The sequence below is a fragment of the Tiliqua scincoides genome, chromosome 1 (genome assembly GCF_035046505.1).
Source record: "Tiliqua scincoides isolate rTilSci1 chromosome 1, rTilSci1.hap2, whole genome shotgun sequence".
Classification (NCBI taxonomy): Eukaryota; Metazoa; Chordata; class Lepidosauria; order Squamata; family Scincidae; genus Tiliqua; species Tiliqua scincoides.
In genome coordinates this window covers 151,276,158-151,302,211 of record NC_089821.1, presented here as the reverse complement: position 1 = coordinate 151,302,211, position 26,054 = coordinate 151,276,158, and the positions used below count along the sequence as shown (strand labels likewise).

General features: G+C 45.2%; 1 protein-coding gene across 1 annotated transcript; it reads left to right on the top strand.

Annotated features, from left to right (window-relative positions):
- The first annotated feature begins 188 nt into the window (after positions 1–188).
- Positions 189–25,750, top strand: LHFPL6 (LHFPL tetraspan subfamily member 6). The gene is made up of 4 exons (XM_066611370.1): positions 189–339; positions 1,967–2,593; positions 20,945–21,043; positions 23,253–25,750. The coding sequence occupies exons 2-4, from the start codon at positions 2,197–2,199 to the stop codon at positions 23,369–23,371; spliced, it is 615 nt and encodes a 204-aa protein (XP_066467467.1). The 5' UTR covers positions 189–339; positions 1,967–2,196; the 3' UTR covers positions 23,372–25,750.
- Positions 25,751–26,054: the final 304 nt, after the last annotated feature.

Here is a 26,054-nt window from a genome sequence, read left to right as displayed (position 1 = left end):
GAGTCCTCCTGCTTGCAGAGAGGCTGGGGAGACGCGCTCTCTGCCCCTTGCCTTACAAGGCTCCCTGCGTGCGGGCGGGCGGGCGGGCGAGGGAGGCGCCCCCTCCTCCCCCTGGATGGCGGGGCGGAGCTCCCGGCGCTGGGATTTTGGGACCCTGCGTGGCCCTTCCCTTTGCAGCCGAGAGCGGAGGCGTCTGCGCCGGTGGGAGCGCCGGGGCGGGGAGCGCGTCCTGCATTCCCGGGCCGAGCCGCCGCCTGCCGCTCCATCGCGTGGCCAGCAGCTACCCCGAGAGGCCGCTCGCCGCCTCCATGCGTGCCCGGCCCGGATCGCGGGCGGCAGGTCAGTAGCAGCAACTGGGCTTGCGGGGAGGGGCCGATCCCCGCCCGCCCCGCCGGGGGCGGGAGACTTCCATGCCCACCACGGCTCGGCCCGCAGGCAGAGACAAGCGGGGCTTGCAAGGCGGGGCGGGGCGCGTCGCCCTCCCCAGTTCCCAGCCAGGCTGGTTGTGGGGTCCTATTCCCCCTCTTCCCCCCCCCCACCTGCTCGAGGCGAGATCCAACTTCGCAGCGAGTCCAGCCTGGCACCGTGCTGGCATCTTGTGGGGCTTCATGTGGGAGGGGACACCCCCTTCCTTGACAGTACAAGGAAGATTTTGCTCTCGCCTTCCCTCTTGCCTGCCATTGCAGCTGCTTTGGAAGCAGGTCGGTGGCGCTCAGAGACGTGGGGGTCTCACATCCAGCCCCACTGAATTTGGACCGATGTGCTCCAAAATGCAGCTCTTCTGCACTGACTTTATTGTTGCCTTCTATTGATTTTGTACTGTATTGTTGCCCTTCATTGTTGTCCTTTCGCAGGGGGCAAAGCTTCTGTTGAGATCCGCCAAGTTTTCTTCCTCGCCTTGCCAAACCCACCCTCCCACTCCCCTGCTCCCCCCCCCCCGCTTTGACAAAGCGTCAGCAATAGATTGGAACCAACCCTTCATTTCCCCTGGAACCCAAAATGTTCCCCTGAGCTTGAGAAGAAATGCCAGGGGGCATCTCAGCCCCGGCACTTCTATCCGCATGGAGAGTTCCCAGATTAGAACCCAGAGGCTCAACCTGCTCCCTTGCTTTATCCAGTACAGCAGGACAGGCCAGAGACTTGGCAATGATGCAATTGTCTCTGGCTCTTTGGAGAGAACCATTTTCTCATATGCTAGTGATAAATTATTCCCTAAGAGATGGATATCGCTTTGCTCTTAACCATTGTTTCCATGCAACCCAACACTGACTCTGGCTGTGCAACAGGCTTGGTGGAGGAAGGAGCAGGTGTAGACTTGCCAATATCTCAACCTGCCGCTGAGGCCTGGCCTTTTGACAGATGCTTGATCCACAGTTGTCGTTTCCCCTCCATGCTATGCAAAGATTCTGAACATCAAACTGCTGTTAAAGGCACTGTCAGTTGGCAGCCTTAGATGGGTGCCCGAACTGCTGCTGTACTGGTTGAAGGACCCCTACCCTGATCCATGACTCCCTGTCCCATTGCTGTGAAAGCAATACATGCAGGGTTAGAGCCTTGCTGTAATCCAGCAATTTTCAACCTTTTTCATCTCCCGGCTCACCGACAAGGCACTAAAATTTTCAAGGCACACCATCAGTGTTTTGACAATTGACAAGGCACACCTTGCTCCTAGTGGGGGGTTCTCATCCCCAATGGCCCTATTAATAAATGATCCTCCCCCAAACTCCCATGGCACAGCTGGCGACCATTCGTGGCACACCAGTGGCACACTGGTTGAAAATCACTGCGCTAATCCAATATCAAGTCTCCTTTCCTTGCTTTTTCACCCCCGCCCATTCCCATGAAAGACTGTGTGGCAAAAAAAGCTTACTCTCTCCTTTGTATCTGCCTTCCCACCCTGTTGTATAGAAAGTGTATGTTGTAATGATTTTGTGCAATAAGTATTTTTTCCCCTGTGTTTTTCCAGCCACTGTAGCAACCGACCGAGAAGAAAGGTCAAGAAAGAAGAAAAAAGTTTGAGCCACGTGAAGAACTTTTATTTTGATGACAAGAGACTTGAGCATGATGGCTGTTGGGGAAGAGTTTGTTGGACTGTACACTAATTGGGACTAAAGGTCTAGAAGTCACACACAGGCCTAACCCACAAGGCACACGGAGAATTGTGTTACAATCTCCTTTTTATTGCAGTGAGCAGTGATGGCTAAAAAAATGGCATCCAGCCTTACTTGCACAGGAGTTGTATGGGCATTTTTTTCCTTCCTCTGTGCTGGCGTCTCCTGTGTGGGGTTCTTCATGCCTTATTGGCTGCTGGGGTCCCAGCTGGAGAAATCGGTGTCCTTTGGCACTTTCCGGAGATGTTCCTACCCAGTACGAGATGAGAGCCGGCAGATCACAGTGATGGTGGAGCAATGTGGACGTTATGCATCGTTCCAGGCCATTCCAAGTGTGGAGTGGAGGATCTGCACTGTGGTGACAGGGCTGGGCTGTGGCCTTCTCCTTCTGGTCGCCCTTACTGCACTCATGGGATGCTGTGTGTCCGAGCTGATCTCCAGGACTGTGGGCAGGGTGGCTGGAGGCATCCAGTTCTTGGGCGGTGAGTAATAGCAGACTTTTGACCTTGGACCCGACTTTCTGCCAGCATGGATACAGTTCTTCTGTTGTTTCCAGTACATTTGCTGAATTATTTTTGTGGATCAAATTTAGTCTTACATTAAATGTTCTCCTCAAATTAGCATTTACAATATGGTGGCAATTTATTATTTATTTATGCTCTCCTCAGCTGTGATATGTTCCCAAAATTGTTCATAGTTCAAAATTCAGCAGGAAATATAAGTAATTGGGTGTGTGTGTTTTTATGGTGGGAAGAGGTCCATGTGACAGTGGGCAGTGAAACCTACACAGGAGAGTGATGGCGAGCTAGTGGGGCAGGGGGCAGAATTGGGAGGCACCAGGGGCAGGGAGAAGGGCAGATCAGGCCCGGGAAGAGGATGGTTTGGTGACAGCAGTGCCCACCAAATCCTAACCCACCTTTCAGAGCCTGATCCACCTTCCTGAGTGAACATGGATTTATGCCATCTATAGAGCTGGCATAGGTCCAGGTTGACCCATGGCAGCTTACAAATGTTCTCTTGCCCCATGAAGGCCTCCGGATGCCATCCCTTTGTGGGATGAAATGGAGGCTGCGTTGGCAGTACCTCATTGCCATGTGGGGAGTGAGAGTCCAGTCTTATTCTCCATCCCCCCCACCATCACAACCATGCCAAACTGGTTAATGTGGTATTCCATGGTGGGGGTGGGGGAGGCCAGGAGGCTTCAGCAGGAAAAGGGAATTTAAAATGCCATTACCCCCATGTAAGCCCCCCAGCCAGTCTCCTTGGACCTGCGACAGCAAGTTTGTCAGCGCAAGTTCGAGGAGAGAAAGGGGGCAGGGAAGCTTCTGCTGGAGGAGATAAGATCAGGCACAGGCCACCTGCGACATATCCTCCTGCTCCTGTAGCCTCCCTGTCTTCATTATGCCTTCTCCCCACCTCCATTCTGCCCTCCCTCCACCCCATCCCGCCTCTCCCGATGTCTTACCAGCTCTGGCTAGCGGGAACCTCAGCTCTGGCGGCGGGCCTTCTCGCTGGTGCTCCTGGCAGCATGCTAATTCTTGTGCTGTTGGAGTACCTTTTGCAACAGGCAACAGCACTGTTGTAGGAGCCTCATCACTATCAGGCAGTGAGGGAAAGATTGGTCTGTGTGATAGGACTGGGCTGCCCGTGGGGAAAAAAGATACAACTTTTTTGGAGTTAGTTCTGTTTTAATAGTCCTTGAAGTGCCAGGCTTTTTCCCCCATTACAGGGGAAAGGGTTCCCCCATTACACTGGAAGGGTTTTTGATTAACCATTCTGTCCTCATGATTACTTGGAAGTATGCCCTGTTGATTTTGGTGAGAAAAGAAGTGCCACCCTACCCATGTTTACTAGGAAGTTAGTCCCACTGTGTTGAACAGGGCACATTTAGGATTGTAGACTTATTTACCAGTAAGTATGTTTTGAATTGCAGCCTTCAACACATTTTGTGAGTTCTTCTTGCACAATTTTTGTATCTTTGTCTCTGTATTTTAAGTCTTTTGGATACCCTACTCTTTTTACTGTTTCTGGCCATATGGTTTTCATTTTAGCTTTTCCATTTTTGTGGCAGACGCCCTATTTCTTTGTGTTCTTGATTTCCTCCTGTGACTGCTCCAAATTCCAACCTCTGCAGCTGCTATTGAGGAAAGAAAAATAAGAACTGACAACTCGCATCTCCTCTGATCTTATGTGATCTTGTGCTGAAATGTGGGAAATCTGTGATCCTACAGTGGGGGGGAGGGGGAGTAGGAGAAATGGGGTCGGCTTGCTGACAACTGCATGGTTCCCTGCTTTGAATGCTATTTATGCAGGGGGATCTCTGTGTTGCAGCACAGAAACGTGGACAGGAAATAAGAGGCCACAGAGTACTCGTAAATTCTGTGAGTATCGATAGGCATTCCTGGCTGCTATTAGCGGGCCTCCCCAAGGAAGATGTGTAACGAGGCAACAGCACTTACCTAACCCAGCCTTCTGTGCCATGTCTGGTTTTACTTGCTATGAAAACTGCTCTCAATTCTAATTATTAGATGTAAAAGTGCCCCACTTTTAGATTTCGGTAATAATTTCATTGTCTTGGACTGTACATATGCCAATTTGTGACGTTCTAGTTTGTTTGGAAGTATCCTCACGTTTATTTGTATTCCTGTGATTGTCAATTAGTACAAAACGTCTCACAGTTATTACAATTTGTGTTTTGGTACACTTAGGCTCCAGTCCTATGCACGCACTTTCCTTTCGAATTCAGTGGGATTTACTTCTGCATAAGTATGCTTAGGATTGCTCTACATGTCTGTTGTCAGAAAGTAACAGTAACGTTGGCTCCTACGCCTATATCTTTGCACAAATACATATGCATGTAGTATCAGTCGAACAGATTAAAGTAGATCTGAGCTTATTTACCAGTAATTATTTAGGATTGGGGGGGGGGAGAAAAGTTTCCTTAAACCATATTCCAGTGGTTCCCAAACTGTGAGCCATGGTTCCCCAAGGAGCTATGGAAACCAGCCAGGGAAGCTGTGGAATCCTCTCAAAAACCTATCATCCTATACAATGTATAGAAATGTAGCTGTAATGGGAAGCTGCGGTCAGTGGCCCAATAGGTCAAGGAGGACGCTAGTCGAAAAAGTTTGGGAACCACTGCCATAGTCCCTTCCCCACCCCAATGTACCTTTTTGCTGTGTTGCTATGTAGTTCATTGTTCTGGAAGTTAAAAGGAAGTTACAGAATCCTGTAGTAGAGTTCGTCTTCATTAGTGAGAGATTGTTGTAACTAGACTGGACATTTTTTGGTATAATTAATTTTGTGTCACCCATATTAAGAGACCTGAAATCCTGTTTAGCTGCAGTGCTTGTGGGTTACAGGTTCTGCTCATGAACTGGACACTTTTTTCAGTTACCCTTTTTCTTGTAACTTAGTAGATGGACAGCCAAATCCTATGGCCCAGTTAAGATTATGGCTATTCAAGTGCTACTTAGACCTATGCAAATGAGTCATTATCCTAGGCTCTGTCATCAGAAGACCAATAATATTTCATGGTTAACAAATGCAGCAACTGTGACTGCCAGTCCAACAGAGACCATTGCAACAGTATAGTTACTCTCCAGTCATAATACTATCCACAGTCAACATCCCTAGCAACCACAGAATGAAAAGCACCAATCAATAGGCAGCATTATAGGGAATGAAACTTAGGGCACAATCCTAACCAGGTCTTCTCAGAAGTAAGTCCTATTTTGTTCAATGGGGCTTACTCTCAGGAAAGTGTGGTTAGAATTGCAGGCTTAGGCAGATGATGTTTAAGCTATTGCCCTTTCCCATCCATAAGATAGCACACAGGGAACAAAATCCTTCCCCCCTCTGACATTCTCAACCTTATTTTTTAATTTATTTTTCACATTTTTATACTGCCCTTCCTTCAAGGAGCTCAGGGTGGAGTACATATGAGAGATAGTGACTGGTCCATGATCACCCAGGAAGCTTCATGACTGAGTGGGGATCTAAACCTGGATGTTTTAGGTCTAAGTTCAACTCGAGAACCACTACATCATTCTGGCTCTCTAGGCTTTGACGTTTCAGTGGCAAAAAGCTAAATGGTAAGTCTTAAGTGATACAAGGACATCTGCAAGAGGGATCTGAAGACCTAAGAGTGGACCTCAACAAGTGGGAAGCCCTGGCCTCTGAGCGGCCCGCTTGGAGGCAGGCTGTGCAGCATGGCCTTTCCCAGTTTGAAGAGACGCTTGGCCAACAGACTGAGGCAAAGAGGCAAAGAAGGAAGGCCCATAGCCAGGGAGACAGACCAGGGACAGACTGCACTTGCTCCCAGTGTGGAAGGGATTGTCACTCCCGAATCAGCCTTTTCAGCCACACTAGACGCTGTTCCAGAACCACCATTCAGAGCGCAATACCATAGTCTCTCAAGACTGAAGGTTGCCAACATATAAGTCTTGGGGGACATGAGTTCAAATCTTGTGTCATTGTCCCAGTTTCAAACAAAGAAGGGAAGCATGCAGAAATGAATATCAAAATACGAAATTAATTTAAATTCAGTTGAAAGATATGTGCAAGTCTAAAATAAGATTATACAATTGAAAGCCTACAAGGAGTTGTGTGGGGAGAGGGGAAGGGACAAGAGGTTTTTTCAAGAGAAATTAAATTTTCAATGAAAAGGTTGACATCTACATAGAAAAGTGTTGGCATTAAAACAGGAGAATAGTTTGCTTTTCTTCTTTTTCTGCTTCATTGATTTTTCAGTAGTTTTGCAGTAATCATGATTTTTATTTTTTTTGTATTTCAGCTTGGAGTTATTGATCTAGTTTGGATTTAGTTTAATCATTAGTAGCAACTTCCTAACTGTGGCCAGTTTCCAGAAAAATAACAGTACTGTTTTATTGTAGGGGGAAAAAAACCAGAGTGCTGTAGCACTAAGCATAGGTTTTGCATGATGTTTCACTATAAAGACCTGTGGGTGGCAGAATTATAAGAATGAATATACACATGAGAAGAAAACTCTTTGCACAATGAAAGCAAGTCTCTGTCTGATCCTCTATCCAAAGACTGGCTGATTTCACAGATCCAACAGTGCGGTGAAGAGCTACCGCCAAGTGTACCGTGCATGCATGCTCAAATACTCCATTTTGTGAAGTCATTTCAAAAGACTGCTTGGCTAAAGGTCACGCATGCACATCTGTGGCAGTGCACTGCCTATATTAGAAATAATAATGGTTTGTTCCCATGGTGACCAATACTGAACTACAGCCCCTTGTCCGGCCGTGTGTTCTCCACCCTCATGAGTTTGGGCAGATAGTTCACATAGGCCTGCTAGACTGACAACTGAAGCCCAGAGTCCATCAAGAAAGCCCTTAATAATCAGCCTGCTTGGAGTGGAGGATGGCCTAGAGCAGGGGTCGGCAACCTTAAACACGCAAAGAGCCATTTGGACCCGTTTTCCGGAAAAAAGGAAACCTTGGGAGCCACAAAACCCTTTTGACATCTAAAATGAAGATAACACTGCATATATAGTTTGCGCTCCCCTCTTATAGGTCCCAGTTATAATACACTCCCCTCTTAGAGGTCCCACTAAAAACCAGGTCCAGACCCACAGTTGGAGAACAACAGTTTTAGATTGTTCACAGGTGAACTGCTTGTGAAGGATACTGTCATTCTTTACTGTCATTTACTTCTGTACTTCTGTAAATGCCTTTCCACACAATACTACCTCTGAACAAGACCACTTAGTACTATTTAACACTGTTCACAAAAGTGCTCCTGAACAAACAAGCTAAGAGTTCTAAACTGCATAAAATAAAAGGCATACTAACAGTGATTACTTCACAACCATGAAATATGCTTTGGTGCTACATATACAGTATGTTACACATACAGTATACAAACATATACAGAATACCATCTGGTGCAGGGGTCTCCAAACCCCTTTCAAGTTTCCAAGTTAAGGAAATGGAGCAGTGAGAGTGTGAGTGAGTGACGGGGGGGGGGGGGTGCTGAGTGGGGAGTTTGAAGGCTGTAATCCTGTGCACACTTTCCTGGGAGCAAGCACAGTGGGACTTACTTCTGAGGAGACACGCACAGGATTGTGCCCTGAGCTTGGGAGGAGACAGGGCAGCTGCGCTCAATTGCTTGCTTCTGCCTTGGCTCCGTGGGGTCAGGGCTGCTTGTGGGAAGGGGGATCATCAGGGTGTTCAATGGGACTTACTTCTGAGGAGACACACACAGGCTTGGGCTGTGGCTCCGTGCGGCGGCGGGGGCTCGCTCTCAGCGGAGGAGCTGCTCCGCCAGCCGTTCGCGCCCTCTCCTATGGGGTGCAGCCGCAGCCCGTATGCTCGGGCTGGTGAGCGGCGGCTGCGTCGCAGGAGGGGTGAGCCCCTCCCCCGGGATGGGTTGGCCCCACATAGAGCCGCAGCCGAAGGCTCAAAGAGCCGCTTGCGGCTCCAGAATGGCAGGTTGCCGACCCCAGGCCTAGAGCGTGTGAGAGAGAGGGAAACAAATGCATATTAGTTTCTTCCCCAGACTGTTGCGCTACTGAGTGTAGAGTCAGCAAGCCACGACTTCCTCTTGCTAGTTTTGATATTCTTCAGGCCCAATCCTATCCAAATTTCCAGTACTGATGCAGCCTTGCCAATGAGGTGTGCACTGCATCCTGCAGTGGGAAGGCAGTCATGGAGGTCTCCTCAAGGAAAGGAAGTGTTTGTTGGAGTAGCCGCCCTGGGTCCCTTTTTGGGAGAAGGGCGGGATAAAAATAAAGTTTTATTATTATTATTATTATTATTATTATTATTATTATTGGAGCATTGCGGCTGCATCAGTATTGGAAAGTTGGATAGGATTTGGCCCTTTGTCTCTTCCAAGGCAATATGTTTAAGATGGAAAAAACCTTTAGAGGTCACTTTCCCTAGACCCGTCAGATACTTTTCCTGTTCCCATTTCCTCACTCTCTCTAGTTTGGTTTTTCTACCACTGTCTCTGGTATATTAGCCAACTCTGGCCCATTCCTATCCTAATCTGACCCCCTTTCTCCAAAATGTATCTTCTGACTGGTCCCCCAGCTCTCTCCCCAATATGATGCCTTCCATTCCTCTTCCCAAATGCATTCCCCTTCCCAAACCTGCCTGTCAGTAGTGATCAGGATGAATTGTACTACATGTGAGCCTCATTTTAGAGCCTTGACTCATGGCGAAACTACTCTAGCTTTGATAAATGCTTGAATTAGAGAGGTCTGGTTGTCTCTGCAGAAGACAAGTGTCATTTGTTTGTGATTCTGGGTCCTCCTGGATGTAATGTTCTCCCAAACCCAAGTCTGAAGAGGTCCTAGAACTTCTATATCCCAACATTCAATCTGATTTGTGCAAGAAAGCTATGTCTCTATTATGAGGTAAACTGCATACCATCAAGTGTGAATTCTAGGTGTAATCCAGGCCGTGTGTGTGTTTTCAGCATGCCTTAGACTGCCTGTGTACCAGATCTCAGTGTAAGGCTCATCAGAAAGTACCCTCACTGGTTCAATATGTGACTCCCAACCACCTTTTACATGTAAGTATTACCAGTACATTCAGCTTCCATCCTATGAGCATAGATATGTTTTCTGGATACTGTTGAGAATCCTCCCTGCCTCCTTAAAGTGCATGAAGGGCAATGGAACTATTACAGCTAAATGTTCCATGCCATGTGTGTTTTTGTTTGCGCTTGCTGCTGGATTGCTTGCTTCCATTATGAGGAGTCATTTATCTATGCATTTATTATCTTTTTTTAGCCTATTTTTTTTAGACAAAAATAGTCTTCTCGAGCCACTCAGGGCAATTAAAATTCAGCGCACGAGGCTGTTGGTGGGCGCTGTTACATGACTGAAAATAAGACACACACAGGCCCTGCTCTCAGGCTTATAAACTGAAAGGCAAGACAGATGGGGAAGGGGAGTAGAGAGAAAAAGAAGAGGAGGGGAGATCTGGTTTGTCAGTGCCAGCACAAAGAAGTGAGCTATTCACAGACACTTACAGCTAGTTGACCTTCTCTTGCTTGTGTTCGTGCTGGGATAGAGGTGGTGTGACTTCCCAGCAGCCTCTGGCCTGTCTCTGACTAGTGATAGAGGCCTCACTGGTCCTTCCCCAATATTCCTGCTAATGAGATACTGGAAAATGGGTGAGACCCAGTAAACCTGCACTGAGTTTTTAATAGTAATAAAAGGTGGATTTAGTATTTGTGGACAAATATGCAAAAGGCCGCATGTGGTGTTAAGGCAGTAACTTCCTCACTTTTGTTCTAGTCTTTGCCATTGGCCAGAGGACTAAGGACTCCTGGGAGGTTGCACTCCCTGCCTTCCAGGAAGGATATCTTAGCAAGAGGGCAACCAGCCTGGCCATCAGCCAGGGATGGAGCAGCTGGAGGGAGCTTCATTCACCTTCCTGCCAGAAAGAACTTTCCTCTGCAACAACTGCTAGTTGCCCAGAGACTGCAGACCAGAAGGGAAGAACTTTCTGGCCTCTGCTGGCAAACAGAGGATTAAGGGTTGCTGGGTTATATGTGTGTGCGTGCATTTTAAATTGTTATTGTGCCCTATTGTAAGCCGCCTTGAAGACCTTTCAGTCAAACAGCAAGATACAACCCATCTAAATAAAGAAACATGCACACATGCTATCATCTGATGTTTTTAAAGCAAACAATTGATTGTATTGAATGAGCTCAATTTGAGTTGGCAAATGATTTTTTTCCATGGAAATCCCCTGCTCAGGACTTGGGAAACAGAACAGAAAATGGAATTCTTCCTGTTTGTGTTTCACATGGCTGGACCCTATCTGCCCACTGTGCATGATGAATGTGTGGATTAACTACAATCAACTCTATGTGCAACTGCCCTTGAGGAGTGCCTGGAAACTGCAGGCAGTGCAGAATGCATGGTCTGATGGAAGAGGGCTGTCAGGAACAAATAAAGGCTTTTGTGGAGTAACTGCACAGCTGTCTAGCTTCCAGCGACAATTCAAGGGGGCTTGTATTGATTTGTAAAGGCTGAAGTGGTTTGAGATCTGCATGTTCCAAGAAGCCCTGCCTCGAGTTACATCTCCGTTGGTGTGAGTTCTACTAGGGCATGGAGTAGAGTCTTATCTTTACAGTACTGGCTCCAGAAGAAGGAGCTTTCTTCAAGGGAAAGACTCATGGCACAGTCAAAAGGAACCTTTGGATCCAGTTCAGAGATCCTTAGGCCCCAACCCTATCCAACTTTCCAGTGCCTCTGTAGATGCATTGCAGCCCCAAAGTAAAGAAAGAAATGTTCCCTTTCCTTGAGAAGGTCTCTGTGACTGTCCCCCACACCACAGGATTCAGCGCACGCCCCATTGGCATGACTGTGTCAGCACTGGGAAGTTGGATAGGCTTGGGAGGCTGCAATCCTAACCACACTTTCCTGAAAGTAAGCCCCATTGAACAAAATAGGACTTACTTCTGAGTAGACCTGGTTAGGATTGTGCCCTTAGTTAAGTTCAGTGCTTCATGTTTTCAGAAAGGTTTAAAGCAGTGATTTTCAACCTTTTTTGTCTCGTGGCACACTGACAAGGTACTAACATTGTCAAGGCACACCACTGGTTTTTTGAGAATTGACAATGCACACCATGCTGTTGGTGGGGGCTCACATTCCCCAATAGCCATACTAATAAGTGACCCTCCCCCAAACTCCTGTGGCACACCTGCAGACCATTTGTGGCACACCAGTGTGCCACAGCACAGTGGCTGAAAATGGCCAGTTTAAAGTATGCTAACCCTCCTTGTTTTTCTTTCCCAGAAAATATTTGATTCAGTTCTGCTCTGGTTGTTTTATTGTGTTCTCAGATTCATAGGCTTTTTGTATTTTTACTGTACTGAAGATGTTTTAATTAGCCACTCGGAATGTAGTTTGAGGATAGCAGAGTTTTAAATGTAACCTTTATTATGAATTTAACGAGTTGAGTAGTCTGTAGTGAATACTTGGTTATAAGGCATCTTTATGAACAGTGGTCACTTGGGAAGTAATTATTAGTGATTGCAGAATCCTTAATCACCACACAGATCTCCAACAAGCGAAGCTCTTTACAGTTCTAATATTAATTTTGCAGAAAATATAGCTCAGTTTAACAGGAGCTCTGGTGTCAAAGGGGCTTTAAAAATATTTCAGTTTAGCGATTACTGGCACAGCCTTTATCCTCATACAGAGTTGCTTGTGTTCTTATAAATTCATGAATGCATATTATTAAATTAATTCCTGCTTCCTTGGGCCCCTGCTGTTCAGAAATTATTGTTTCAATAATAAAGAGTTGTGATCTGATATATACAACTGCATCTAAGCAGCGCATCAGATAATAGCTAGGTCATTTTGTTCCCGAGGCAAGGAATTTGTGCCAAATATATACTGTACTGTGCCATGCTAATAGCACTGGAAAGTTTCCCATCTAGATGGAACTAAATTTTTCATGAGACCTGGGGAAATTTGCCTTAATGTAAACACCGCCATTTCACAATCTTGCATGAAGAAATAAAAAAAGTACTTAGAATCAATAAAGAACGATATCATAGATAAATAGGGCAACAGACCAGTGACGTGTGGTCCAGGCCCAGGGAGGCATAGCAACATGAATTCACAGTCGCTCTCAATACCTTCCTTAAAAAAAACACATTCTCTCCTCCCCCCCAAATAAATAAATAACCTCACCTCTTCTTCCCCCACTCAGAGCTAGGGAGAGCTCAGTGACACACTCCCTGAGGCAACCAAAAAGATACCTCTCCTGATGCTTTACAGAGTCAGTCCACTGCAGGCTCCCTGCTTTTTTCTGTTCTTTTTTCTTTTTTTAACAGAACTGAGAGATCTCTTTCTACTGCCTTCCTAGAGTTTGCTGATGCAGGTGTCCTGCATTTTTTTAATTGGAAGCCAGCTATAATCACAGCCTAACCTGCTGAGGCAAATCTTCCTACTGCCTCCCCACAGATTGCTGACAAAGGCATCCTGCTCATTTTTTCCATTGGAAGCCAGCCATTATGGCAGCAATCAGCTACTGGCTGCTTTTCTATGTACTGTAATGTGTGTATGTAGCTTGGCTCACTAACAGCCCCGTCCAACTTTCCAGCACTGGTACAACCGAAATGCAGCCCTGGGGTAAGGGAACAAATGTTCCCATACCTTAAGAAGGCCTCTGTGATTGTACCCCCAACACAGGAAGAAGTGCATACCCCATAGGCACAGCAGCACCAGCACTGGAAAATTGAATAGGATTGGGCCCTAAGGGTGCAATCCTAACAGGGACTTGCACCGGCCCAAGTGTGTGCTACTCTGCTGGGAGTTGGGCCAGCGCATAGATGTGTGCTGACCTCCCTGTGCCATCACAGACCCCGGGGACAGGGTAAGTTGCGCTGGCTGAGCTCAGCTGGCACAGGGGTCTGGGGAAGGTGTGGAGAGGGAGGGGAAGAGGCAGAAGGGAGGCATTCTGGGGTGGGGAGAGGGCAGGCGGTGGGCATTCCTGGGAGGGCAGGCCCGAGGGGAGAAGGAGGCGGGGCCAGGACTTGGCAGTTATGCCAGATCCTGACCCTTGTTCCCGGGCGGCGCTGAGCAGCCTCTGGCCGCTCCGTTCTGCTTGAATCTGTGCCACCTCCTGAGGTGGCTCAGATCCGAGTAGACCAATTGCGGCCACTGCAGCACAACACAGGGTAAGAGGAAGCAATTCCCCTTGCCCTGAGCTGTGCTGCTTTCGGCCCCAAACTTGCACTGGATACTTGTGCTGCCCCCCCTCCCCCGCTTGAGAAGGAACAAATCAGAAAGGCCAGGAACTTTTTTCTTTTTACTTGTTTGGTCCTTGGGGTTTTTTTCTTTTACTTGTTGGGTCTGGTGAGGCTCTGCCTCCCCTGCCTCCTCTGACTGCATGTCGCTGCGCCACAGTCAAAAACTAAAACGTCTGGGGCTGAAGCGTGAGCTGATCTTGGAAATTCTGTGTGACCTAGGGACACTGACCCCTCAGGCAGCAAAGGGAGATGGGCTGACTCCAACAAAATATTTTGCACATTTGTGAATCATTCAATGACTTACGTATTTGCTCAGAAACCCAGGAGTTGGGCCAGCATATGTGTTAGCGGAAACACCTAGGATTGAAAGGTTTTAAAAGATCAGTCCTGAATATAATAATATGTTGTGAGGAATTGGATGTGGATTTCTCATCAAAGCAGGATTATGCCTTATCCACATTCAAGTGTCCACCTTGAAAAATCAATCTAAGTTAAAATTCCCTAAATTCCTTGGTTTCGCAATAAAAACCAGCACATTTTATATTTTCAGTTCTGCTTAAGAGATTCAGAGCAATGAGAATTCAAGATGTGTATCTTGGGTAGCAATCTTATGCACACATACTAAGAGCCACTGAAAGTCAGACTTACTTCTGAGTAAACATGCATATGCTCACGTTGCACACATCCAATTCTTGGTCTTTGAATCCTAAATATGTGCCTATACATTCAAAAGCTTGGTTTAGAAAAATGAAACTCCAATAATAATTTTTCCCCAGATCACAAAGTGCTGCCTTATAAACTCCTTCAGGGATCTTCTTGCTATACTTTTCGGCTTTCACCAAAGCACGTTTAGTGTTTTCTGTTCTGTCACTGAGTGATTTATTAGTCTTACACAAACAGATATCTACAGCTTGTAAATAATTGCACTGACAAGTAGGGCCAATCTGGTAAACAGATTATTCCTAATTGTCTAGGGAGATAGCCAGGAATCTTGCTGTCATGTCTGAAAGCATACTTCATTCTTCATCTTCTTCCCAAGCCCTATCTGCCCTAAAGGCAAAACCTGGTTGGCAGATTGATTTGCAACATTATGACCAGATCTCTTAAAAACATACTCACAACCAAAATCCAACACTTCTTGAGTGTTTGACAAAATATAGCCTCGCTGCACTGTGATATAAAACAACTAGTATATCTCTGTACCAACCAAGCCCTGCTCACACACTATACCAAAATAATGCTTTGTATTTTATCAGTAGTTGGAGGAGTTCAGTGGTCTCAGAGTCTATATTGCCTAAGATCAGATCGTAACTTCAGTCCAAAGTATTGGCCTTTGGTTTTAGGAAGTTGGTAGCAGCCTGCTGAAATCTGCGGGAGTGGCCGGGGTGGTGGTGGTGGAGACATATAATCTCTGTTTACTGATTCCAGGGTAGTGTTATAACTTGTCACACCAGGATCTGACTCTGCAGGAAAAAGTTGGGAAAAGGAATGGCCATATCTCCAGCACTGTTCAGAACATGCAGATTTGTTAGTTTGCAGAGAACAAGAAAAGCCAATACAAAATGTAGTAAGCAAGAGATTGGCAATGGGGGACATAATTATAGCACAATCCGATGTATGTCTACTCAGAAGTTAGTTCCAGTGTGTTGAATGAGACATACTCCCAGGTAAGCATTGCAGCCTTGCAGTTCAATTCTCGCTAAAGCCCCCAGTGATGCAGCCATGTTGACAGAGCCCGTGCTTCATCCTGTGGTGGGGGGGGCCCAAATGCTGCCTAAATGGGTCTCTTTGGATTTCCTCAGAGATCTTGCAGATCTGAAGAGATTGAGAGGTAAGAGGAGAGGGAACAGTGACAGAATCTTGGTGCATGACAGTGCTGCTGGGATCCATCCCTCCCGCCTCACTCTGTTCCTCCCATTACTTGTCCCTACCAACTCACTGGTGCTGGCAGTGGGTGTCTCCTCCATCGGCATGTGCACCTCTTTAGGTAGCACAGATCCGAGTAGACCCACTGGGGCTGCAGCGGCTCCCCCCCCCCCCAGGGTAAGCAATTCTCCTTGCCCTGGGCTGAGTCACTTTCAGCTCCAAATTTGCATAGAATATGGGGCAGGCCTACTGGCCTCCACATTCCAGCTCAAGTTAGGATTGCACTGTAAATATATTAAAAGTTTATAATAAGTATAAGTTTAAAAATTTATTTAAAATAAGTTTAAATTTATTTTAAAATAAATTTAAAATAAAGAAAACCCTCCTAACCCTCCCAAGCAGTTGCCCAAAATTCCCCAAACATCCCAAAAAACTGCAATTCTTTCCATACTTACCTGGGAGTAAGTCCCATTGACTATCAGTGTTAACATTGATAGTAAGTAGCCTGTTAAAAGTCTGTTATACATTGTAGCCTGTTAAAGTGCAGATCTCTAACACTTCCTGGGCACCAGACCAGTAACATGTGGTGAGGTGCCTGCCGAATCCTAACCCCCTTCCTGGGCCCAATCCACCTTCTCAAGTCAGCACAAACTTGCACCAGCTCTATAGATGGTGCAGGTCCGAGTTGATCCATGGCATTTGCTGGGGCTCTGAAGAGGCCTTAACATGCCAAAACTCCCACATGAGTTACAGTAGACACTGCCTTGATGCTGCTGCATTGCTGTGCAGGGAGTTAGGTTTGGGCTGCCCATTTGTACTATTTCATATATTTATTTATTTACAAATTTATACCCCACTTTATCTCCCTCACTGGCATTCACTCAGTTGATTGATTTCCGCTATACCACTTAGCTTGAGCTAGTGCTTCATTTGCTTTTTCTTCATCTGTTTTTGAGGTTTCATCCACAAAGCTTGATAAAACATTTGAATTCATGGTGGATCGCATATGTGGCGACATTGATCATGAAAATGAAGATCCTGCTTCTTCTTCCTCCGACCTGGTTAGCTCCACATTTCCCATTTCTTTCAGCAAGTCTGCTATTTCACTTTAGCTATCAAGCTCCTCCAACAAAGGGGGGGGGGAGATGCTCAATTTTAGCCTCTTCTAGTCTGGCCTCATCCATCAACCAGAGAAGCAGCAACAGAGGCAGCAGGGAGCTTTCTTTCCTGCTCCCTGCCAGGAAGACCACTTTACTGTTCAACTGTCAGTTGCCTGGGGAATGCAGAGCCAACAGGAAGCATTGCCTGGCCTCTGTTGTCGGACAAAGCTCTGCTGTGTTTGAATAATTATCAATTTCTCTCTTATGTAATTTTTAACGACTGTTGTAAGTCACTTTAGGTGCCTTGTGCAAGCAGGAAAGCAAGATGCAAATATTTTAATTAAATATTTTAAATAAATGGTCCATATAATTAAATGAAAATTATAAAGTGCTTAATAGTTTAAAACTAACTGTAGTGTTTAACATATTAGGGCTGCAACCTTTGCACACTTTTCTGGGAGAAAGCTCCAATGAACACAGTGGGGCTTACGTCTATGTAGATATGCATAGGATTGCACTCTGTTTACTTAGCATAGGATTCCTGTAGTAGACTGTTCTCAGATGATATTAGTTCACCACTTTGTTGCACTGGCTTCCTGTATATGGTTTGTACTCTTTCAGGCCAGTTTCTACATGTTATTAAATGTTTCTTCAAATTTGTTGCATTGTTAGCATACTCCTACATGCACTATTTACATTTATCAACTTCCTTCCTTCTGTGACTTCACTATAGTGATGCCACACTGTAGCTTCTTCCCTGATTAGGCATTATTATGACGGGCAGTGCAATCCTAAACCCCGGTGGCGCTCAGTGGCACAGCAATGGTCACTTCTGCATCCTATGGGGCCAGGGCAGTACTGGAGTCTCCTTGGGGTAAGGGAATGTTTGCTCACTTACCCCAGGTAGAAAGCAGCTGGTGGCAGTGAGTCTCCTGGGCTTCCCAGCCAGGGAGGGGGCATAGGATTCAGCAGCAGAGTCTGCTGCTGTCTCCGCTCTCTCCTGGGCCCAACCCTCCCTCCCCCATCCAGTTCTGCACCCTTCCCACCTTCCCCTGGCCTCCCCCCCACCCTGAAAAGCCTCACTGCCAGGGCTTACCACCAGAGCCACTGCAGTGTCGTCTTTGGCGCTGAGGCCCAACGCCAACTAGCGCTGCCCTCAGTGCTAGCCCAGCAGGCTTACCACTGGCGCAGGAGTGCCTTATGGCACTTTTGCGATGAAAGTTGCTGGGGCAGCATGATTGCCACCAGTGCTGCCCCAGCATAGGATCGGGTCCTAATTCAAGTAACCAAAAGCACTAAAAAACTAACAGATCTTACACGGACACTTCCAACTTCTTCAGCACAAGAATGAGATGTTTGCTGAAAGTGAGATAAAAACAAATCACAGATTTGATTTTTGCTTTCATTTACAGCTGAAAATGAAATAAGAATCTTAGGGTGCAGTCCTACCCTGCACTGGAATAGGCAAGCCAAGAGGCTTGCGCTGCATCCAGCGCAGGATATGGGCCCAAAGCGGTTCAACCAGAGGCAAGGGGAAACTTCCCTATTGGGTCTCCTTGGACTTGCACCACCTCCTGAGGAGAGTGGAGTGACTTCAACTCCCCGGGAACAGGGATTGGGATCCTTCCCGCCGCCTCCTCACTCACTCCAGAGCTGCGTCGGCCCAACCAGGCTGATACAAGGCTCGCCATAGAAGCCACCATGGAGGCTGGATTCAGCCTCCGTGTGCCAGCACACCTCTGTGTGCCAGCGCAGCTTATTCCTGAGGAGGTGCAAATATGCTTTATGGCACGTTTGCGACCCTCCTGGGCTGGCACAAGGGACTTGTGTCAGCCCAAGTGAGGGACAGGATTGCGCCCTTAGCTTTCATTTTGATTTGAACTGAACAATTCATAACTTGATTTTTTTTTATTTGGATTATAATGTATATTTGTGATTTTATTTTTCTGTCTTTTAACAAATCAATAAAACACCTATGAACTTTTTCACCTATTTCTGAGGTACGATCACCTGAAAAGCAGTAATTACAACTTTGAAATTGTCTAATATTGTATTGGCAATGGCATCCATTCATTGTTATTAATAAATTTTATGAAACAATGCCTCTTTAGAAAATGGAAAATTTTCTGCAAACAACATATAGCCCTGGAAAATGTTCCATCCCACATCATTGTCTGAATGTTAGGATTTTCTTTTTCATGCGTTCTCAGACAACCTTGGGTTTAATGATCATGTGTGTTAAATGCGGGTTCACAGGACCAGAACTAGGAAGATGAAATTGACAGATGAAAACATTCAATTGTTTACTTGGAAATTATTTTAACTGAAAGTATTGTAAATATTCTAAGATGTAGCAACTCACAGCCCAATTCTCATTTGCTTACACATCCCTTATATTGCTTAATTTTTTAAGAAAAACATAAAGGCACTGAACACTGTGTGCTAATTTCAGCATGCACATTTATATCTATCATCTATGCATGCATGCTTCCCAACAGCAGTCCCTTGAAAAAAGTGAATTACCCCTTTAGAAATGGCCCAGTTTGACTAGTTTTGTTCATTATGTAACTACTTAATTTTATGAATGCATTCTTACAAATAGAAATGAGCAGTGAACATTTCCACCCTACACCACTGTTTGTATGGCACTGTCAAGACTTCAGAGCACATTATCTTCTCATAAGCCTTAAAACAACCCTGCAAAGTAGGTCAATACCTGTATTATTATCCCGGTATTGCATTTGCAGGGCTGAGGCTGACAGTGACATGCCTAAAGTCATCTAAGTTTGTGGCAGAGGCAAGATTCAATCCAGGGACTTCATAGTTCAGGCACTTAGGGCTCAATCCTATCAACCTTTCCATTACTAATGCAGCTGCAATGCAGCCCTGAGGTTAGGGAACAAAATTTCCCTTACCTTAAGAAGGCCTTTGTGTTAGGGCTCCACCACCACCACTGCAAGATGCAGCACATGCTCCATTGGCACAGTTGCAACAGCACTGGAATATTGGATAGGACTGAGCCCTTACCATATCAACACTCAATCATTACTGTTACAAAAACTACAGATTGGAACAATATTTTGAATTTATGTTAGCCACCATCCATTACCCCTTAGAAAGAATATAACTGTAGGGCAGTTTTTATCTATTTAATGCAATTGTTGTTCTGGTGATAATTTGTCTAGGCATTTTGCATCCTCCTTAAGATAGTTATACAATCATCTTCCCATTGTGCAGACACTGTGCATAGGGAAGATATGTTTGAGTGAAGCAAAGAAGTCCTGGATGGTTAGTGTGCAGTCTGATATGCAGTTTTTGACTAAAGGGAAAAAATAATTGGTGCTGCTGATATCGTATGGCTAGACATGATAGGGTCTCAATTTGTAGTTTGTTGGCAACCTTCAGTCCCGAAAGACTATGGTATCGCGCTCTGAATGGTGGTTCTGGAACAGCGTCTAGAGTGGCTGAAAAGGCCGATTCAGGAGTGACAATCCCTTCCACACCGGGAATCTGATATATTTTCTTCTAGTGCAGCATTTCTCAACATTTGTCCTCTACTGTACCACTTCATGGTCCACCTATTCAAAGTACCACCGGAAATAACTGGTGATGACATCAATGCCAATTAGTTCTGGGTTGGGAGGCCAGATGCGACATGACAAACACCAGTAAGAAGCTTAGATTGGATGGGGGGGGGCGTTTTTGAGTGCACGAAAGCATGCTTCTGTTTGTTGTGTCATATTTGTCTTCTTGCTGCCAGACGGCAGGTGTCCAGGGGTCCTTCCACGAGTACAACCAGACACCACCTCAAGTACCCCTGCTGGTACCTGTACCACTGGTTGAAAAACACTATTCTAGTGGTAAGTGGAAGTGGAAAAATCCTTGAATTTCATCAGTTACAGATTAAATCCTAACCCCAGGATAGTAGAAGTGTGCATTGTTTGCATTACATCCTGTGTGACAGGAGGCTCTACGGAAGATGAACAACTAGTGGGACTTCTTTGAATAGCCACCTGATTTCAAAGATCAGACTTCACACCATGGTTTATTTAGGAGAAACAAAGACCACTGTCTGAAGACCTGCTGATTTACCCTCCCTCCCCCCTTTTTTATCTACAGGCTTATTAATTGGTTCTGGTTGTGCTCTTTATCCTCTGGGCTGGGATAGCGAAGAAGTCAGGCAGACCTGTGGAAACCTTTCAAATCAGTTTGAACTGGGTAAGTGACAGCCAATACAGGATCTCTTTCATGTACAAATACAGCCATTTATTGATACAGTTCAACCAGAATTAGGGAAGGACTTTTGCAAGGACTTTTCCAGTCCTATCCAACTATCCATTTGCAATGCAGCTGCACTGCAGCCCCAAGGTAAGGGAACGAACATCCCCTTGCCTTGAGGAGACTTCCATGACAGCCCCCCCCCCCCAGGATGCCATGTTGGTATGGCTGCATCAGTGCTGGGAAGTTGGATAGGACTGGGCCCTTAGCATCTGAAAAGATTTTACTCTGGAGATGCAATATCCTATCAAACACCACAACCAGTTATATCAGTGGTTTCTAAACTTTCAGTGGTTTACAGTGGTTTCACAACCAGTTATATCAGTGGTTTCTGAAAGTCTGATAAACCTAAAGAAAAGGAGATCTAGAAAGAAATATTTTATTTATAATAACCAGAAAAAAGATCCTCAAACATTTATCTCCCTATATTTACACATGCCTGCAAACTGTAGGAGCTGAACTCTTTGCAGAGTAATTAGCAGCTACAGTATTTGATTTTTGATTGGCCTCGGAATGAGGCAATTAGTTATCTGATCTGTCCATCACCCTTTGGGGACCCACCAAAAATCAGGTTCCAATCCACCAGTGGGTCCCGACCCAAAGTTTGGGAACCTCTGAATTATACCAATGTAAAGCTTTTCCAGATGCTATTTCTGTACCGTCTTTCCTGCCTTCTGCCCTTTAACTGGTTTAATGTTAAGCCATATAGCATGAGTGCTCACAGTCCTTTAAATAAGAAACCCTAGCCATGCCCAAAGGGCCATAACTATTTAGTCAGGATCCTCACCCCAGAAAACAAACTAGATCACATGACTGTACCCCATGGCCAAGCAAACACTGTATGCAAGAGAGCCCATAGTTCCAAGGAGTCCATGACTGAAGCTGGCTCTTATTCCTCATTTGCAGTTTCTTGTTCTTTATTGAAATTAAGTAATGCGGAAGGAGCCTGAATAAGGACCCAAATTATACTAACCCTCAATCATCCTAAATTGCATCTCCAGAGCATCCTAAGAGCTGCCCTAAACCAATGCCTGAGTGAGGCCTTATTGTGAGGCACAAAGCTGGTTAACTCCCACTTCCCATTTTTTTTTGTTACTAATGGAAGAAACTGAGGGCCTCTGGCAGGCCTATGCTTTTCCCTGCCATAGCATGCAGCCCCGACAACATGGGCTGTGCTGCATGCTGCGATGGGAGGGGGAATGACTGGGAGTTTTGGGAGGGGAAAAGAAAAATATTCTCCTTTACCTCTCCGTTAGCCCCTTGACTGCTAGTAGTTCTCCTCAGTCCTGCACTAGCTCCTTAAGCTGCTGCAAGTCCAAGAAGACAAAGAGGATGTGTCAGCTGGCACCAGAGAATAGCATCCAGTACAAGTTGCTTGCCGGATACCACACTTTCCCACCTCTGACATACCTACAACCTGCCCTTGTTCAGCCCCCCCCCCCCCAATTACACCCATCCTGCCAACTCACTTCCACGTGTGGTCCTTCCTCTTCCCACCACTGCATGCGAGGCCTGCACAACCTCTCCAGTTGCAGTCTTGAAGCACACAAGTCTGCGTGCTTCCGGATTGCTATTTGCGACAACTAGAAAGTGCTTTCCATTGTTGGAACACTAGTTCCAGCAATTTGTGAGTATAAGATTCGGCCATAAATCTGCCAAAGCATAGGAAGTATTATTCATTCGGCATCTCTAGATTTGACTCTCCTAAGCAGTGTTGCCTAAGAATGGGGAAAAGAGGATTTGAAAATAAGTCCTAGTGGTTAGACTCCAGATTATATGCAGTGGGCAGAATGCACCCAAAATTAGGCACTTAAGTCCTATACGCTTGAACGGGAAAAAGTGAAGCATGTTTTAATGTCAGAAGGGACCATGGAGTACATGCTAATCTTTGGTTCAATCACACCCATTGTTACAAATGAAATGCTACAATTTAATGTTCATTCCCAACACACCCAGAACTATCACACGCCTTAGGGGAGGGAACTAAGCAAACACACTCCTGCCCTTTACGAAACCACCTCTCAGTTGTCCTTCCTGGTGTTACACTGAATTAGCATGAGTGCAATAAGTGCACTTTTGTCCATTGAAATACTATGATGAAAGAAAATCATCTCTTTTCATGTCCAGTGTGTATTTTGTTTACCTGCAGGCACCTGTGAAATTGGCTGGGCTTATTACTGCACTGGAGGAGGAGCTGCTGCAGCGATGTTGATCTGCACCTGGCTGGCCTGTTTCTCTGGCAAAAAACAGAAGCAATATCCGTACTGAGGACAGAAAGACCAGAGCAAAGTGAACCGGTTGAGGATAAAAGTGTGCAAACCTTTCTCAGAAAGGAGCGGTGGCTCTTCATTGTAGTGAGGTCAATACAAAACTAAGGTCAATGATGTTGGAATTGATGTGTGACACTGTGAATAGTGAGGGTCTCTGTATCTTAGGGGTATAAACTAGGAGCTCTGACCATATTATTCCGAGCCTACTGTGATATGGCAGAGCTATAGAGGGTACATGCTAGCTAGAAGAAAAAAAAAAGCAATGGTGGACTTTTAGCAGCTCATAGACTGACAGGGATAAATGCCAAGCTGAAGGACAAGGATGTAGCCTTACAAAGGATCCCTTCATATGTCAGCAAATGGGACATAAAGAGGGCATTTAACAGTTTTGTTACACACTCGAATATAACACTAATTTTCCTGATCACTAATTCAGGATTCACTAATTTTCCTGATCAGCAACACCAGCTTGCAGCTGCTGCGTGTGGGTGGGTGTTAGGGTCACCTATTTTCAGGCCTTAAAGTGTTTGCCTTTAGCAGCTCCCCCAACCTGCCGTGTTGGCCCAGTTTGAAGTTTAATTTAATGAACTTGATATGAAAAGCAACAATGTTCACTCTTGTCAGGAGATTCTTGAAAGCACATCTGCCTACCTTTGCACAGACACTTTTCCTTCTTATATATATATATATACACACATACACACACATGAACATACGGTAGCCTTACAGATAAATGCAAAAAAACACTACAGGTATGAGCCTCCAAACAGTTTGACCAGTCTGCTTGCTATGTGTGCCATGTGGCAAGTTTGAGCAGTAGCAAAAGATAGCACACTGTGGAAGGCATTGTGACTCAGGCAAATGGCCAAGGCTGAAATAGTTTTTCCACCTTCATCTTAAAAAGCACAGAAATCCACATTAATCTTCTCTCTCTCTCTTCACATAAGCACACACCAATTCTCTTGTTTATTCAAATAAGCAAAGGCAAACTACATATTGTACACAAAATGTCCATAATGGTAACCCAGTAACCCACCCACCCCTTTTTTGTCATGGAAAACTGCCTGGGGGGTTGGGGGCAGAGAACAGGGAAGTGATTATGCACTCCTCCCCCACACCTCTTAGCTTCCAGTAGCTCCTTCCCAAGACAACTTTTCATGCCAAAAAAAGGCTTGTCAGGTTACCATTACACACGTTTGGGCATAATATGCAGTTGGCTAACACTTCCTTCACACAAATGCAACATCATTTTCTCTTCACTTGTGAGACATATCCATCTCTCTCACCGCTACTTTGCATACAGTTCTCTCTCAAACACACACACACATATACTTTCTTACTTCATATTTATTCACAAATATAAATGCAATATCTTTTGACTTCAAGGCCCAGTACACATACTTTTCTCCCTCTCCCCTTGTATGCACTTTCCCTTCAGGCACACTTTCCCCCCTTGTAGACATGCAGGCTCTCCCTCTCAGTCTTCATTCACTCCAGGGAGAAGCAACACATGTACACAAATGGGTCTTTCCCATCCTTCACAGGGTGGCTTTTGAATGGTCACCTGAAGCAGCAAGAGAAGTATTGTGACTCACTTCCTCCATCACCCCTTTTGGGTGTCATGTGAAGTGTGCATTGCTCACAGCATTCTCTGTTGCATGCACATACTGTGCGTCTTGTGATCACACAAGACCCAGAAATAGCAACAGATGATTTGTGACACAAGCTGCTCTGATTTACTTTGTTTTAAGATCGCTACAATTCCTGCCTCTCCATCGCTGCTTTGGATGATCACACAAGAGCAATTACAATGTAAACACCATGCACCTTCATTTTTCTTCTTTATTAGATGGTTTGAATTGCAGTATTACACCACATTTAATTAAAAACAAAAACCTTAATGGATTAGAGGGCCACTTTTTCAGTATTTTGTATAACCTGTGTACATGCATTCATGTTTTACTGGCATTTTCAGACTTATATAAATTTTATTAACCTCAATATTTAAGATTATTACAAAAATGCAATATTTTACTCAGCATATGTAGCCTTTTAGATAGAGTATTCCTATGAAGGGCAGAAAAAAGGTGCGTTCTGCCTATTGACAATTATGTGTGGCACAGTAAAATGTTACTTATGCAACAGCAATGACAAACATCTTCCAGGTTTTATTACTAATATTATTAGGTAATTATTGTTGTATTGTGCTGTACTGTTTGTTTTAATATTCATCTTTGTAATGTAATATAAAAGGTACTATTTTGTTTGTACTTTAGAATCTGTGTAAATGAATGTCTTCTTTATGATATCTCCAAAAATATTGTACATCAATTAATGTTCTCTCTCTTTAATACTGATGACTTTATTCTTCCCCTAATACGTATACGTGCCATCTTTTTATCTTTGAAGATGCCTACTTGCAGACTTGGAGGTTGACTGTCTGTGTGGGAAGGAAGACAGGGTAAAATTGCAGCCCCCTGCCTTTTTAGAAAGAGTGAGAATTTGAAAGAACTTCCATCAAACACCAGGATGGGTGTGCATGCCCTTGCCTTCTGCACATAGCCATTAACTTGGATACCAAAACCTTTTATCTGTATACATATAAATTCAGGTAGTACATCTCTTACTCTTCAAAAGAAAAAAACAAAAGACTTTGGGGGAACATCCCTGTATTGGTGTAA